Source organism: Buceros rhinoceros, unplaced genomic scaffold (assembly GCF_000710305.1).
Source record: "Buceros rhinoceros silvestris isolate BGI_N320 unplaced genomic scaffold, ASM71030v1 scaffold4287, whole genome shotgun sequence".
In the NCBI taxonomy this organism is placed as follows: Eukaryota; Metazoa; Chordata; class Aves; order Bucerotiformes; family Bucerotidae; genus Buceros; species Buceros rhinoceros.
In genome coordinates this window covers 85,418-103,567 of record NW_010421531.1, presented here as the reverse complement: position 1 = coordinate 103,567, position 18,150 = coordinate 85,418, and the positions used below count along the sequence as shown (strand labels likewise).

The window sequence follows — 18,150 nt, the reverse complement described above, 5'->3', positions numbered from 1 at the left end:
AATGTACTAGTGTTTACTTAGCTTTGCAGTAGGTTCAGAAGTGGGGTTCATTTTTGATCAGTAGAAGATGTTAAAACATATAAGATTTCTGCCCGTATGCAATACTAGACCAGTAAACTGGTCTGATTGAAGGAATTGTGTTCACTAGCCACAATTCCGAGTGTAGAACAGAGAATAACTAAACATCTGTGTCATATGATAAAATAATTTCAATGGTGCAATCGATTCTTTCTTTTTATTTATACTTGGTTTGAATAAAATGAGCATGGTCAGTATTAAGGTAATGTCAAAATACTCTTGGCTGATTAGTTTCAATCCTGACTTAAAATTTCATGTAGCTATTTCATGTTCATCCATTTGGCAATTGAATGGCCAGCAGATAGATGCAATCCTGCTGACACTGGCAGCTCTTGTGCTAGACTCAAAGTTCATAGGATTCTTGTTCTGACAAGGGAGGAGCTATGGATGTCATCTATCTGGACTCCTCTAAAGTCTTTATTGTGGTACCCTACAATATCCTTCTCTCTAAATTGGAGAGATACGGGTTTGATGGGAGGACTGTTCGGTAGGTGAGGAAGAGATTGCATAGTTGCATCCAGGGAGTAGTGGTCGACAGTTGGAGATCAGTGACAAGTGGTGTCCTTCAGGGGTCCATACTGGGATCAGTGCTGTTTAATATGTTCATCAATGACACAGACAGCAGGATCAAGTGCACCCTCAGCAACTTTGCACATGACACCGAGCTGAGTGATGCAGCTGACATGTCTGAGGGATGGGATGCCATCCAGAGGGACCTAGACAAGCTTGAGCAGTGGGCCCACGTAAACCTCACGAAGTTCAACAAGGCCAAGCACAACGTCCTGCACATGGGTTGGGGCACCCTCAGATAGCAATACAGGCTGGTGGATGATGTGATTGAGAGCACCCCTGTGGAGGAGGACTTGGGGGTACTGGTGGGTGAAAGGCTGGATGTGACCCAGCAATGTGCCCTTGCAATACAGGCTGATGGATGATGTGATTGAGAGCGCCGCTGTGGAGGAGGACTTGGGGGTACTGGTGGGTGAAAGGCTGGATGTGACCCAGCAATGTGCCCTTGCAGCCTTGAATGCCGACTGTATCCTGATGCATCAAAAGAAATGTGCCTAGCAGCTTGAGGGATGCTGCTCTGCTCTGCTCTGGTGAGACCTCACCTGGAGTACTGCATCCAGCTCTGGAGTCCTCAGCACAAGAAGGACATGAACCTGTTGGAGTGGATCCAGAGGAGGGCCAAGAAAAATGATGAGAGGGATAGAACACCTCTGCTATGAGGACAGGCTGAGAGTGCTGGGGTTTTTCAGCCTGGAGAAGAGAAAGTTCTGGAGAAATCTTATTGCAGCCTTTCAGTACTTAAAGGGGGCCTAAAAGAAAGATGGGGACAATCTTTTTAGCAGGGCCTGTTGTGATAAGACAAGGGACAATGGTTTTAAACTAAAAGAGGGGAGATTTAGACTACATGAAAGGAAGACATTTTCAGCAATGTGGGTGGTGAAACACTGGCACAGGTTGCCCAGAGAGGTGGTGGATGCCCCATCCCTGGAAATACTCAAGGTCAGGTTGCTCTGGGCAGCCTGACCTAGTTGAAGATGTCCCTGCTCACTGTGGGGATGTTGCTCTAGGTGACCTTTGAAGGTCCCTTCTAACCCAAAACATTCTGTGATTTTAGTCAGACTGTTGTGGGCATCATGCATGTGTACAGAATGCCAGAAATGTTATTTTAAATAATGTATTTTTTTTCTGGAGGAAGTCAATCTCTACTATTCTCCCTACTGGGTAGAAGTGATGGGAGTCATTTTACATGCAGCCTGTCTGACAGTTACTGTCAAGCTCAGAGTATGTAGCTAGAGGCTAAATCAGAGGCACAGTTCTGTCAGTGTGGCTGGACAACTGATGCTTTGTTAGAAAGTTCATGTGGGGTTTCACCTTCGTTTCCTTCATTTAAGAATTCTGCAATCAGACACAAGTAAGACAGGTCCAATTTCAAAAGGCTCCATCAATGGAGTTTTTCTGAAATCCAATCTAGACAGGTTTTTTCAAGATGGTAAAGAATGATAAAAGAATGAAACAAGTCCAGCTTTCTCATTGGGCGTCTTTCAATCAACCCAGTGTTTGAACCACAGCTACTTTCTTTATGCCAAAGTACAAAACAGTCTTATTATATAGCCTAATTGCTGAAAAATATTTAAAGTGATTTTTTCAATTTTGTAATATCAACACCTGCCATGAAAGTTTGTTTAGATACAGCAACAATTTTGGTAAGTTTATGCAATTTAATACAATTTATGCATGTAAGTCTACAATTGGAATTATTAGACAATAGTCCAGCTCCTAACTCAAATGCTGGTGTTTTATGACGCCTTCAAATATTGACAAGGTGAAGGACCTTTCAACTTGTACTGCTCTGAGCGTAGTGAATATAGCTGGTATGTTTCCATCTGCTTCAGGAGTGAGACATGGCCTATATTGAGAGGGTATGACTCTTGGGAGAATGTAAATGTAATGGCTTCTGTATTTCTTGCCAGTGCTAAAGAATTAGATGCTTTCTGAGGACTGAGATCATCTCAGTTGCAAGTTGATAATATCTGAAGCATGAGAAAACTGGAGTAAAGGATGTCTCTAGTGGGAATCCTTCATTCAGGAGACTTCTGGACCATTCACCATTTGCTTAGCGGATGCTTTTACTACTGACTTTGCAAATTAACTCCTTAACACATAAAAATAATCTCAGAAATGCTGTTAGATAAATTTGTGTTGAATTCTGGGACTGCCTGCAAATCCATTTAAGCTGCTTTCCTTCTTGAATGATTAAGAACAATTTTTTAAAAGAACATCCTCTTTTTTTTTTCTTCCTACGTTATTCCTTTTGTCTGTTTATTTAATGCCTTTGCAGACTGACAGTCTCCAGAGTTGGTTAACTTGGCAGAATGATGGCAGATCATAGCCTAGCCAGCCGGTCAAGAGCAGACCTGGAAGAAAAAATTTATCTGCTTAACCATGAGCACTGAGGTGTTATGTATTAAATCTGTACTCTCCAGGAAATTGCGGAGGCAATTACAGACAGGTCCGTCAAGAACTTTGTGCAGTATACTTTATTGGTAAAACCAGCAGACAGTATTTTATTCATAAGGGAAGGAGGCTATTAGTCAAAAAATAGCTTTCAGTTATGTTGTTCTCTCTTCCTCTACCTTTTTGAGTTTAGATCCACATCTCATGAATTAGAGGGCACAAGTCAAAAAAAGGCATGTTATACAGTGAGGCATTAAGAGGAGACATAGTTTGACATTGATTGTAAGATAAAAATGAGTTAGAGAAGGGCTTTTAACTCTTTAACGTTTTTATAAAACCTTTTCCTCAAATACAGTGTAGAGGTGCTGTTAAGAAACATCAAATTTGAAATGAACATCTTGGTTTTCTTTAACATACTATGAAACTATTCTGCAGTACTGCAAGGTATCTTTTAAGAGAAAAGCGCAGGATATTTGAACAAAGGTGACATTTGCAGTTTACAGCAGCTAGAATTGAAGCTCTGCTCACATGCTCTGTGCTCATTCTAGCTCTGGTGAGAATGACGACTCCTTTTGACCAGTATCTTGCTTTGAACAGATGTAAATTATGAGAGAGGAAATGAATTACAAAGACTATGGTTCAGACTCTGGCTACCCAGAAACTTTAATGCGTTTAAATGTATGGTTTTGAAGTAAGCTGAATTGATGAACGTTGTTTTTATTTTATTTAAATTAGGTTTACTTGAAGTAGCTTAATTTCTAACTGACTTACGAGTATACATCATCTGCATGCTTATGTAGCTGTATATACATATTAAAGCTCCTATCTGTTGTTAATACAGAATTAAAATCCAGAATTTTTATGTTTCTATGGAAAAACAGTATTTAAAGCATAGTTTTTTCAGTAGCTCCTGACATCTGATCTTTTAGTAAATTTCCCTTCAAAAATGCCTCCTCCCTCACTTCCCCATAGTTTCTAAGCACTACTGGGTTCTTTTCCATTGTTCTTTAGTAACTTGGAGATATGTGCTCATTATGTTCCACATGCCATCACTAGGACTGTGTGCAGTTACCTGTAATAGTATGATGGCTGCTAATGTATGGACACATCACAAAAGTGAGATGTTTTTAACAAACTGTAAGCAAAAAATACGTACTTTTATGTCAATAGGTTTACAGCTCAAATGAATTTCATTTGACTAGACTGTACAATGTACTCATCTGCATTTAATCCAGACAGCCTATGCCTTCTCTACAGTCGAAGAAGATCAAGTCTTGGATCCTGGATGGAAATCTTATTATCCTAATTTCTTTGAATTGCTCCAACCACAATGAAGTGCATGAATCATAGTGTAGAAGAGTTTGTTCTCTTCCACTGACTCCCCCTCTCTCAGGGAACAATGACTAATTCTGTTGAGTCGCATACCTTCTAGACAGATTACATCCCACTGTTACATGTATTAAGCTAGATGAGTCTTACCTTATTTATTTCACCTAGTCACCAGTAGTATTGGAAAGGTTTTAAAAGAATATATTTGTCATGATGTTATTTCTGAGAAAACAGGCTTGTGGTATCAGAAATCCCATGAGACTTGGACCTCAGATGGAAAAATTCCGAATAAAAGCAAAAACAAACTTCAAAGCAAGATGGGGAAGAAAAAAAGAAATAAAGGAAATAATCTTTAAGGAAATAAACCTCAAAGTTTTGTAATGCTTTTACTGCCTGATGACCAAATCAGTGGAGAAATTCCTGGGACAGAGTCATGTTGTCTAATTTTAGACATACGTCATCTGCATCTGCACTAGTCTCTCTGGGTTTTGTTTGTATTTAATGAAGAAAAAAATAGGTGTTTTAACTTCACTATCCTTCTAAATTATTGTAGTTGCCTGCCTTAGGACAATGTGAACAGCACTCTGCTGCTTCTGTTCATTGGTTTTAAAGAGAATCTTGATACCTAGCTCGGATGGCCTCATCCCTGCAAAATTCAGTGGCTATTAGTGGATCTGTTTCTTTACTGTACTGGCCTGCACTTCATTCTAACTTGTTTTGAGGACAATGAATAAAACCGGAACTCTGCATTTCTGGGCATGGAAACCATTTACAGGAGGGCAAAATTGCTTATCTTAAAATCAATGTTATAGAGATCTGAAAACAAATTCCAACAAAAAAAACCAAACCCAAAAATATGGAAAAAGTACTCAGTTGAATTACATAAACCAGATAAATTTCAGTGTTGTTACTGTAATGGATTCCAAGAAAAGGGGAAGTAACGGATATATGGAGTTCAAATTGTTCTTGATGTGAAGCAATGTGGAACATATAAGCAGAGTCAAGGCTTTCCCGTGGGAACATTGGTCTGACTGCAATTTCCCAGTAATGACTTCCGGTCCAGAATCATTCCTAGAAACATCTTAGTGCATGTCATCTAAAAACTGTAGTGACTGTGGATCATCTGAGGCTGATAATCAGTTGATTCTGTGTTCTGATTTTATGAATATATAGTAAGTGCTGTGTCTAGGACAGGAACGAGGGAAAGAAAAGAATGTAGGAGCAGTGCAATTCATTGTAAAATGAGGATGGGTAAAAATATGGAAAAAGCAAGCAAAGGCAATGCAGACTAAACATCGATAAATAAAATATAAATTTTATATACTTGGCACCAAACAATTTTCATATTTCCTAAAAAAAACTTGCAAGACAAGACAAAAATTAAGGAGGATATAAAATCTCTCTCTAGATCTGGTGTACTTGGGCCTTTCAAAGGATTATTAACACATTAACATCATAAAAATACAATATGTAGATGAGTGAATTGTGTAACACAAATGGTGACTGGTTTATAAGCAGCAGTCTTGTTGAATTGCAAATACTTGCATCAGGAGAAGTGACCAGAAGACAAGAGATTTGTTCTTACCCATTCGGAATAGAAATGTGAAACTTTTTGCCTTTTCTTATCTGATGGGAACTGGCTCAGCTATGTTCAGAACATCAGAGCAGGTGCTGGGACAAATTTCTTGGGTCTTTCAGTTGTGTCCATACCAACACAGTCAACCACATCAAATTCTTTCCAGTCATTTACATTCAAATACTTACCACCCATTTTAAAACCTGGAAAGCTGAAATTCAGCTTGCAAATCAAAATTCTTCAAGTTAGGTATTTGCTAGAGATGTAGACGTCTAATCAGTAGGGTTTGATGTGATTGTCGATAAACACGGGTATCTAGTGCTATTTGACTGGCCGTTTGAATGGCCACTGCCATTCCAGCAAAGAGGTGTCACATCTGCCACATAGGTGTCTTGGATACCCTAGGGCAATGCCAGTACTACTAGATGACTACATTTAGGCAAGAAAGTATGGTTTGTTCACCATCTCAGTGGAACGGGTGTTGACCACATAGTGATGTCTACTTACAGGTGAACTGAATGTCTCTCTTGACTGCATTTTTTCAGGTCTTGATCCTGTAATCAGTATCTCTGATTGAGAGTGTAAGGAGTGGAGCTACTATGTCTGTTGCTATGAAAGTCAGAAGAGCTGGGCAAACATTTTGGTGATGTAAAATGTTGCAAGTGGGATCTTGGCAGATGGAGACAGATCTCTATTCTCTCTTACTTGGTAATAAATTATGATCCATGATAGCGAGCAAAGCTGCTCTTATCTCATGTACTGTTCTGCAATTAGCTGGTGCTAGATCTGGCAAGTTCATTTCAGTGTAGTGAGTTCGTAGCTTTACGTTAGTTAGTCTGGTGGGCAAAAAAATGGCTGTTTGATAATGGGATTTTTATTGCTTGGATATTTTATAGCTGGAGTGATGTTGTTCTCTATTTGGTTTTCCTCTATTTGAAAGGAGGGAATGAATATCAATGATTGAGGTATTTTATACTGATGAGCAGAATGCACATTTTGTGATTTAAGATATTTAAGACATTAAACCTAAAGATGTTGATACAGCTTAACTGAATGTCTGCGTTTGTGTGCATTGGGCAGCCTGGATTAGTCACCCAGAATGATAAGACATCCACCAAGACAGTCTTTGAAATCCACTCGCTGCAGTAGGTACAGCAACCCTTTGGGTGAATTAATAGTAAGGAACGTTACAACTAATTTTTGAGAAACTAATGGTAGTTAGGTAGAAACCAAGAAGTTGAGTAATGAGTTCTCAAAAATGTCGAACACATGCAAGAATAGCTGCTTTCTGTACTTGAAACAAAATGTGCAAGTTGAAATTACTTCTTATAGTTGCTGGAGGATTTGATCTCTCATGTAAATATGATATAAATAGTCACTAGCAACAGAATTATGTGAACAAAATTGCTAATGTATTTATTATAAGCTAAGTGTATTTTATTAATTCAAATTCAAGTACCGGCAGCTTCCTAATAATTCCAGTGTATCATATATGTGCAAAGTTCTTTGCAAGACCAACAGCTCAGCCCCACGCAGCTACTCGCTCACTCTCCCCCAGTGAGAAGAGGGGCAGAAACTGAACAGTAAAAGTGAGAAGACTCCTGGGCTGATAGTTTAACAGATAAAGCCAAAGCTGCACACACCAGCAAAGCGAAAAAATGAATTCTTTCCCCACTTCCCGTGGGCAGGCAAGTGTTCAGCCATCTCCAGGAGAGCCGGGCTCCATCACACATAACGGTGACTGGGGAAGACAAATGCCACAACTCCAAATGTTCCTCCTTTCTTCCTCTTTCCTCAGCTTTTATTTCTGAGCATGACATGACATGATGTGGGATACACCTTTGGTCAGCTGGGGTCAGCTGTCCCAGCTGTGTCCCCTCCCAGCCTGTTGCCCACCCCCAGACTTCTTGTTGGCAGGGCAGTGTGAGAAGCAGAGAAGGCAACACTGTTCAGCAGTAGATCAGTCTGTTACCAACACTGGTTTCAGCACAAATCCCAAAGCACTCTACGTGCTGCTATGAAGAAAATCAACTCTATCCCAGCCAAAACAAGAACAAAGGCCTAACCCAAATGTCAGCAGTAAGAAAGTCAGCACGAGGGAGTTTTTGAATGAAGCAAGGAGGTGACAGGAGGAAGTTTAATGTCTAGCCAGAGGAGTACAGAACCAGGGTACTTACAGAAGCATATACAGTTGTATCAGTTTACTCATCTGTTTAACGGCAAATGCATGAGTTGGCATGCATCAATGTCACACAGTTCTTGTCTTGGAGTTACTTCTGCTCCTTAGGCAAACGTAAGACTGCCTTTGGAGCAGGTCTTATAATGAACTCGTAGCAGATGTTGGCTGCTCAGCAGCAGAAAGGGACCTTGCAGCTGCTTTCAGATTTTCTAGAACAATCAGAAACCTGAATAGGAGGGAAGAAGTAATTTCTACTGTGCACCGTGTGAAGGGCTAGGGCACAATTTACATCAGAAGTCCTGTTTCAAGTGCTTTCCTTTTGAATCCTGTTATCAAATACAAATTACAGGAGGCCAGTGGTTACTTTAAACATGTCAGGATTTGTTAAGCTACTTGATAGTTCCCAGGATAAGAAGATGAAAGGAATATAAATGAAAGGGATGTAAGTGGACATCCATGTGTCCACTCTTATCAGGTGTTGTGTGCTTGGTTTTAGGATACCTGGAGATACTAGGATACTAGTTGAACATCACTACTTCTATTAAAAGTGTATCTCTGACAATCAATTTTTTCCATGAAAGTGAACAAGAAATTTTCCACTTGGTATTTAAACAACACAGATTTATTGCCATTATGACTTCTTTTGAAAATGACATTTATCTCCTTCAAATTTACAATATTTGCATGGTGGTTGTTAAGAATTTTTGATTTAGAGACCATTCAGGCTTCTATTTGTACACTTGGTAGAAATGTACTGAGTAGAAATGGGGTCTGCAAATGCCAACAGGATGGTAACAAATAGAATGTATCGTGGAACCACTGTGCATAATTTCTAAGCTTTACACTATATTTTCAGCTCCTGATGTGCTCAAGGTCAAGAAATAAAATTCCTTTTCCTCCAGAATACTCTTAATGGGGACATGAGGCTGCCAAATTCTGTAGTCATTTATGAGAGCATCCTTTTTCCATCATTTTTCAGAGCAGGTCAGGTTGAATAAACGAAGGAGGGTCCACAAAGTATTTGCACTGTTCTTGGTGCCATGGGCTGTTGCTGAGAAACTGTTTATCACTGTATTCCCAGAAAATTGCCTGGAGACTGACTGATGTTCCTTTTGCTATTACAGCAGCCAAATTAAAGGAGCATAGGGGTGTCTGGAGTACTTGCCTGTAGGCATAGTTTTTAGAGCTGTCCAAAGATGAGCTAAACTGGGGAGTGTAATTCTGGCTTTCTAGCAGAGAATTGAAGGACGGTTCTTCAGAACTGATTTTGTGTGAAATCATGTTGGTTTTGAAAAATGTTTTTAGAATTGTATTTGAAAGCAATTTTAGAAATATTGTTTAAGAAACATTGGACTACTTAGTCCTAAATAGCAAACACAGGATTCATGTGGAAAACCAGGATCTTTTGGTGGCATCCGTCCAGCAGTGCAAACCTTTGTACGCTCTGGGTAGCCACACTTGAATTAATCACTGTGGGGCCTCTTCATTGTCTGTAGAAATATATCCAACGAAGTGCATGTTGACTGCTTACACAGATACAAGTGCTTCCTAGAAGGCCCTATGAAGAGACCCTACATTGCCTTAGATTTATATTTTCAGTCGAGACACCTAACGCTAGGTGAAATAATGCCTATCATTTCTGCCCAGAGAGAGCCACTAGGAATGCAGTGTGGCTCCGCAAATACACAGCAGAAGCTTTGTAGAGAGCAATAAAGCAATTCTTCTGGGTTTTGCAATTTTAACCAGCAAGAGACATCAATTAAAAAAAAAAAAAAGGAGAAAAAGATAAAAGAAAGCAATATTTATTCAGGATTTTAACTGAGGAACTTTCTTAAGGCCATTCTAACAACGCTGGAAGCCATATTTTCCTTCTTTCTCTCTGCAGTAAATGAATATTACGTAAAGCAAACAAAACATTAAAATACCAGAACTGTTGTCAAGCAGAGCATCACAGCTTACTTCTGTAATTAAAAAACAGATTTCTGTTTCCAGTGACACCTCGTGTACCACATTTAGCTCTAACAAGCACGGCAGTTGTTATGAATATACTTAAGATCTATAGCAGTTGCTTCCCTTATTTTTTCCCTTTAGCCATAGCTACGATAGTGCAGTTGTGAGATTCTTCATTTTATTTCACATTTCGTTTAGTCTTTTCCATATCTGCGTAACATTTGCTAAGCGAATGTCCAGCTAATTTCATCATGAATCAGGATTGCTAAAGTTACCTCTTTACTTGGCCTTTTAAATGCTATAAAAATAAATATATTGCATAACTCGCTTTTCCTTTTGCTGTCTCAGTTCATTTAAAATTACTGCTTTCTTGCTACTTTTTACAAACATTGTTCGAGAAGGTGAGCGATAGAACCATGTGCACTAAATATTGAAATCCTGTCTGTTATACATAGCACATTCTACACTGCTGTTATAAACTTTAATTTCATAAGATAGTAAAAACTTTACGGTTTTAATATTTTATCTAGCTTGAGTGGAAGATACTGGCAGTCTAATGACTTTGTTTTAGGCATAAATGAAGAAGCGGCTTAATTCTGAGAATATTTATCATTGGTTTTCTTGATGTTGTTATTGAGCAGAGAATTTAATGTAATGTGTAGCTGGTAAGTTTACAGATAACTGTAATTAATCAGTTGACTGTGCACTTCAGTCTGCTTTTCCCCATAAAAAAAATTTCCTTTCCAAATTTTAACAAATAACTTCACTAAAGAAAGAAAGGATTGTTTGGGTCACAATTTAATAAAGTATTTGAACATTTAGATTAGGAAATTAATGAGACTTAAACATGTCTTTAAAATTTAACTCGTGTATAAATACATTAGAAAGTGCACCAGAGCAGAAGGACCGAGGCAGATTCTCCTTTCAGAAATAATCCATTCTTTCAAACTGTGGCTCATTTTCCCAGTTTGATTCTGTTTATGAAAGTTGATGAATATGATACTTTCTTTGACCTCATTGACATGGGATTATCAGCCGAAATTGTACCAGCTTGTGTCTCTTGAGTTCCTGAAGCGGAATTTTCTGCTGAGATCAATTTGCTTGAGATATTGCATTGCAAAAATATATTGGCATAAGGAGACAACATTCTCATCACATACTGTAGAGCAAAGAGCGAAAGTAATGCTATTTATTTAGCCTTCAGAGCTACTTAATGGAAAATGACATCATTACACAGTCAATTTTGCATTTCAGTAAGTGGTTTCTGCATATATATTTTTCTGTGCAGGTCAACTTCTATGTAAGGGTGAAGGCAATTTATACCCTTGGACACAGCGTATCTCTAATTGCTCTTACAACAGGAAGTATAATTCTTTGCCTTTTCCGGTATGTATTTTTCATGAGTAAATAGGATCAATGGTAAGGCAGTTTTAACTGATTGCTCAGATATTTAGAAAATACATGGTTTTATAATTTTCTCAGGTGAACAGTTGACAATAATGTAATGCTAACTTGATTTTTGCTAGCACCAGTCATATTAAAAAATTTCAAAGCCCTTACAAATGTACAGGTGTTACATCCCATGTAGGAAAGAATAGTCATTTAGGAATGGATTATATAAAGCATTTTCTATTGGATTACTATAATCAACACCTTGAATTGCTCTTGAAAATTAGTAGGATGCTGGTCTTGACACTGGACGAGTGGGCAGCCTTATTTTGCAGAGGCTTCCGAGTGGTCTTCAGGGGTACTATGATTGAAAGTTGTCAGTCATTAATTGCTCCAAGTGGGGTGGTAAAGGTGTGGATAACAGGGCTGAAGGGTAGTGCTGGGTGTGCAGTGTTTTTGTCAGGCAGCCTTAGGAAAACCAGTACCGTCTGTTGGTTTTGCTTAAATCCCGGGAGTTATCTGAGACTGAAAGCATCGCCAGCTGGTAAAAGAAACTGCAAAATGGTATTACCAATATCACAGCTTTTCTCACTCTCTCCAACATCGTGCCTTTATGTATCTCTTCTACCTGTCTAATAGAAGAACTTTTATATTCTCTATCATAAACTTCACACAAGTTTTCCATTCCACTATGCACCAGGAAAAACAAGAAAATGCATCTCTCAGATTTGGTAGGAAAGCAGTAAGTGTGATCTGTAGAGGACAGAACGTTGCTCGTCAGAGCCTCATTCCTCTGATGAGCTATTCCTATGGTGAGTTCTGTCTGTTAGTCAGCCATCAAATTTCCTCAATATTTAAATATTCAGAGACTATTCAGAGCAGATGCATAATACATAATTATATTTTGGAATATTTAAAAAAAACCAAATTGACTCATTCTTTATTCTACCAGCAAATGCGACAGGCAGATCATGCATTTTCAAAACTGCTAAAACCTAATCACACATTTAAGACAGTGTGCTATAGACATCTCAATGTTGTCAATCGCCAGAAGTCAGTTATCACAAAGAGATCAAGAATTTCAGAGATATACTGAAAACTTTCAACTCCTGTTTAAATGTCAAGTTGAGAACTCACCAATCTGTCTTTTGAGTCAGTGGAAAGACCCAGGCTTTTTTTCAGGGGGGGACGTTAAGTCTTCTAAGTCTCACCCTAAAGAAGCCTGTTGCTGTGTTTTCTACAGGGGGTGTAGGGGCCTCCTGACATAGTGAGTTGAATTAGGAACCCAAATAAATTGTGAAAATACCCCATTCAGTATATAGTTTCCAAGCACACAGCAAGCAGCCAATTATTATGGAAGGCTGCAGCTGAAGAAATTGTAAATTACCGATAAGAGAAGTGAATGCAAATGGCTCTGTGTGTATGTCTATGGTGTATGTGTGTATGTCTGTCTCTCAGACACGTTGTAGGGCATCTCTTACATTTGGTCATTTTTAAGGACAGTTTGGGAAGTAAGAATGTTTCCCTAAGTTTTAACTTTTTCTCTACTCAGCTGGTAACACCTCCTATCCAAGGAACATGCTTTGCCCCGAAAGGCCCCAGGATGTCAATATATTGTTTATAAAGATCAGTCACTCTCACCTGAAACACATTCACCTTTGAATGTAACCAGCAAACTCTCACCTAGCTGTTTTTAGAAAGGAGACCAAAGAGCAACTCTTTGAAGTGAAACTATATAAAGGAGATCTGGTAGTTAAGTAGTGAGTTAAAAGTCAGAAGTTGCTAACACAGTAGGGTTGTCAAAAACCTGACTTGATCCAGCAGGTTTAGGATTTGAACTCTGGATATTAGTCACACAAAAGGTTATTAAAATTGTGCTTTGCTGGATTTGTGTATGTGTGCTTCAAACGCTGAATATGTGCAGTATGTTTAATGAAAGAAACTTAAAATAAGGTTGAGTTTAATTTATTTTTAAGTAATGTGTTCTTGACAAGGAAGTGGAAATTCTTCTTAAAGTATTACAATTTGAGTTCTGCAGTCTATTATATATTGGTTTGTATTGTCTGGCAGAACAGATACAGCCTCAGGGCTTTGCAGTTGTTCGCAGTATCAATTATAAGCATGTGAAAGGCAGAACTGTTGAGAGGGGAAAGTTGCTTCTGAAAGTTTCCATGCAGTGGCAATATTCTGTTTTGCATTTCTTCCAAAGAACTGGACTTGATTTTAGCCTTTACAGAAACATTATATGGCTTCCCATATCTGTAAGTTACGTATTTGTAAGCATTGTAAAAGGAAAGGATTTTAGATCTGGCTAATCTTTTAATCTCAAAACAAAGACATAAAAAGTGAATATCTGTAAATACCTTACCAGACTAAGCTGACAGCATTTTTTAGGTTACTATGATGCCACTCCCCACATAATACCCTATGCACTTACTATAATTAAAGCTAATTGGAAACTTTCCAGCACAGTATTTCCCTGTTGGAGGCTGTCGATTGTCAGGCACATTCTTGCTTCTGCAAACTTCATTTATAAACAGCAAAGATAAGAATTTTGGTTTAGTCCAAAGAAGTTGTTTTACTCTTCTTAGGATGCAAGTTTCTATTTCTTAATTTTGAATGTCTATGATTTAATATATCATAAAATTTTAGAAAAGTGGAAATCAAAATGATTGAAAATAAATTAATTTTTTCAAGTATTTTTAAAAAGGTTGGTTTGTTCCAACTCAGAGTGAAAATAAATTGTAGAACAGCATATTTCTGCATAACACTGACATTGTAGATCTTACTATAGATTTTACTCTACTTCCTTCAGGGTTACCCCTGTATTAAAAAACTTCCACCATAATGTCAGTTTCTCTGATATGTGTTTCTTACCAAGGAGAAAGATGTGAATCTCCATCGTATCTATAAGATGTACTCTCATGTGCATCAACCATCTGGAAACGTTCCTCCCATGGTAGTTTTGTATCATAAAGTAGTCACATCAAGGGAATAAGCCTGACAGCTTTTGTTCCATTGTTAAAGAACAGCATCCCCTTGTTATTCTGAATCATCATACATATCTCAAATAAAAATACTTTCTTTCACCTCCAAAATGGTGGTTTGACATCCTCATATATGTCCAACATTGACTATTTCAGCTACTGAATGGGATGAAGAACTAATCATCTAAATTAGTTACTCGAGAAAAGTATTTTCCTCCATTTGCAGCTGCACATATCCCTGAATTCCATTGGAACGTACAAGGCAGTCCAATTCAATAGCAGTATTTCTGTTTTTTCTCAGACCCTGTTTCAGCAAGGGACATGCATAGTCACAGAAATCGCTGGATTTTTGATAACTGCTTGAAGTTCAGCCTGGTATTAAGTCCTTTGCCAAACTGGGGGCTAGCAAGATGGAGCTTCATTCACTGTAACTGCCCCTGCTTTAGTAGTTTCAGAATGCATTATTCAGTGTTCTTTGGTAAAATTCAAAACATGAAAACTACTTGGAAGCTGCCACTGCACAACACCATCACATCCCATTGCATCTTCATTCTTTCATTGCTTATACTTGCTAAAACTCTCTGGCTTCTGATTTATTTCCAGGTGCAGTTCAAGGTGCTGATTGTGATCAAAAAAAACCTCTTAGCAGTTTGATTTCTGGGGATTTGCTATAAAAAATTATGTTAGATGGGAAGATGTTGAAGACGATGTCATTTAAGTGAAAAGTCCTCAGCTTGTAACTGGCTTCCCCGCAGCACTCATTCACTTACTTGGAATATTTAATTTGTCATTTGTTTGTCAGGCTTTCATATGGTTGCTGGACTAAAGAAGAGAAGTTTTACATCTCACTGGATAGAAAGGACAGGCGACCTGATGATGTTTTGAATACTTTTTAAAATTGTTCCTGCATATACTTACATTATAGGATGAAAAACCATTCCATAGTAAAACGTAGGAATTAAATGAAAAATTAAACCACAAAACAATAGGTGAGAGCATGTCTAAAATGTGTCGAGGGTAATAAATGTTTTATTTGCCAGAAACACACTGGGATGAGTGCACACACAAAAGGATATAATTATCTATGTTTATTGTCAGCTTATGTTAAAGTGCAGGAGAAGATCCTTTGGTCTGTGATACTGGAAAGGATTAAGAGATACTTTATTTGTATATTTTGGACAGCCTATAATGATGATGAGGATGATGAGGATGATAAAAGAAAACAGCAAGGCAGCACTGACAGTATGACAGAGGAGGAAAGGGTAGGCTCTGACTTAAGGTTCATATTACCAAGAAATGACTGGAGAGTAATAGAAGTCTGTTCAAGAGCTTTCTGTCTCAAAATCTAAAATGCGTGTTTTTAAATCTCTTCTTAGAAAACTTCATTGTACTCGGAACTACATCCATCTGAACCTGTTCCTCTCTTTCATTCTAAGAGCAATCTCTGTTTTAGTCAAGGATGATATCCTCTATTCGAGCTCCAACACAGCTCACTGTCCAGAGGATCAAACCTCGTGGGTAATAAACCTCATTTGCTACCTGCTTTAATACTGTTGTGTCACTAAATTTTTCTCCCTGATGCTTTTAAATATTTAGGAATACCAAGCTGTCAGTGTAGACGATTTTGTGGTGAGTATGATGACTAGCAAAATGGTCTATTAGAAGTAGCCAGATAAAGAAGGTTGCAGCACAAGTAAGAGAAGTGAATGTTGTTTTGCATGCCCATCAATAGCTGTCATGTCATCTGCCACAACAAGTGATGACCAGCTATAGATTAGAATAAATGTGGCCACTGCATTAATCAGCTGTGAGTGTTTAAGACAGACAGGAATTTCATCAGCTCGGAAAGATTAAAGGCAGCTTGTCTAGAAATGTTCCAGCAGCCTTATCAGGGGTCCAGGAACAGGACAGGTATCAGTGGAGGGAGAGAAATGAATCAATTAATTAAATATTCGCAGGAGACGTCTTTATTAACTCCCTGTTCTTTCTGGCTATGACAGAAGTGTTGGCATCTAGATTCTTGGCAAGATAATATGTTTACTGCATTTTCATGCAGAGGAGTTAAAAAAATCTCAAGTCCTGCTGTTAGAAGACTGATCCCTATGTGATACTCCCCATTCTCTGCCTCCATTGTTTCAGTCAAAAGTGCTGCAGAACAACCCTACAAATATTGCTGCATACCTACTGAATGTAATTTACTACAGTTTAAGCTTGTGAGAAAAAAATTATGTATTGAAGAATCCTTATTGTCCCAGAGCATGAAGTTCTTAGCAGTGACTACCAAGCTGTGTGTATGAATTCATAATCTGGGATATTTGTAATGAAGACAAATAGGCTTTGAGTTAGTAGACCCAAAGTAGGCAAAGTAGATAGTAGGCAGACTTCCAGGGGTAATGAAAAGTTCTTAGGTCCTTGAAAGATTAGTCAATGGACTCTCAAAATACTACTGGATTTCTGCAGCTATTCTTGGCTGCAAAGCCTCATACTTTCCTATTTGAATATGTCCAGTTTTTTTGATTGCGGAGTAATTTCTGTTGCGTTGTGTGTTGGATTATCCAACACCAGCATGGCAAGGCTGTTTTGTCTTGCATTGGCTGGATGCTGCCTCTATTAGATAACAGCATGCAGGGTTTGCCCCTTGTGTCACACGTGTGTGATGTTCCACAGTGCTGCTGTATGCACAGACATCTAAAAGCAATTCAGAATGCAGCTTGACTAGGTCCTGGATCCGAATGACACAAAGCCATAATTTTGCCTAACTCTTTACTGACAGATACCTTCACTGTTCAGCATCTGGAAATACACCTGATACAGGTTTAGCTGCAGGAGGAAGGGAAAGTATTTTAGTGAGGGGTTCTGGGATGTAAATTGTTAATATAATACAGGGGAGTATTGGAATTCAAAAGAGATTACAAAAATTGTAACCAGATTGTGAATCTGGTTGTAAGTAATCATCAGCATAAAAGCAAATTTCAACTTGCATTTTGAAATGTTTAATTTTCTCCTTGTTAAATTTTCTGGTCCATTACTGGTCTGCAGTGGATATCCCTTCAGTGGATACATAGTCTAGAGGTAAGACTAGTCTTACTAAACAAGATGACTGAACTAAGCTATTTCTCTGGGCTTCATACTTCCTATATGGTTTATCTGATCTGCTTTAAGACTTTCTCTGGACATGCCTGGGTGTCTTCGTGAGCTGTATAAGGAGCTAGTTGGCTCATAGGAAGCTGTTTCTCCAGAAACATTGCTCATAGGCAGCTAAAATTAGGTGAAATGAATTCAAGCCTTAGGGCTCTAACTTAGTTGCCTATATAGACATGTGCACAGACATAAATACAGGTGTGTATGCTACTTGGGATAGACTGAGATATCTAATACGCCACAAGAGGTTGATGGATACAAAGAACTATCTCTAGTGGGTCTGTGCCCTTCTGGCTTAGCAGCTAATGGCAGGAATCCCTGAGGGTATCTCACTTTGTAACAGACACCTATGTTTAGACAGAGGAATCAATCATTAAATGAGTTAGTTACCAACTTAGGTATTTGGTGTACTTGGAATTTAAACAGAAACAGTGGAGGTATGTAGAGTATTTGAAATGGGGAAGGCAGTAAAGCAGGCAGGCACTAGAAGTTTTATTTAGTCCATTTTGTTTAGTCTGTAAAATTCACCATATTATCACATTTCTCAGCTCAGTCTC

At 38.4% G+C, this 18,150-nt stretch overlaps 1 protein-coding gene across 1 annotated transcript in view; it reads left to right on the top strand.

Moving 5' to 3' along the window:
- Positions 1 to 461: 461 nt before the first annotated feature.
- VIPR2 (vasoactive intestinal peptide receptor 2) overlaps positions 462 to 18,150 on the top strand; it is a 32,599-nt gene continuing 14,910 nt past the window's right edge. Inside the window, exons 1-4 of the mRNA XM_010139692.1 lie at positions 462 to 565; positions 5,349 to 5,435; positions 11,361 to 11,462; positions 15,829 to 15,970. Coding sequence (XP_010137994.1) covers positions 462 to 565; positions 5,349 to 5,435; positions 11,361 to 11,462; positions 15,829 to 15,970 — 435 coding nt within the window. The remainder of the gene's footprint in view (positions 566 to 5,348; positions 5,436 to 11,360; positions 11,463 to 15,828; positions 15,971 to 18,150) is intronic.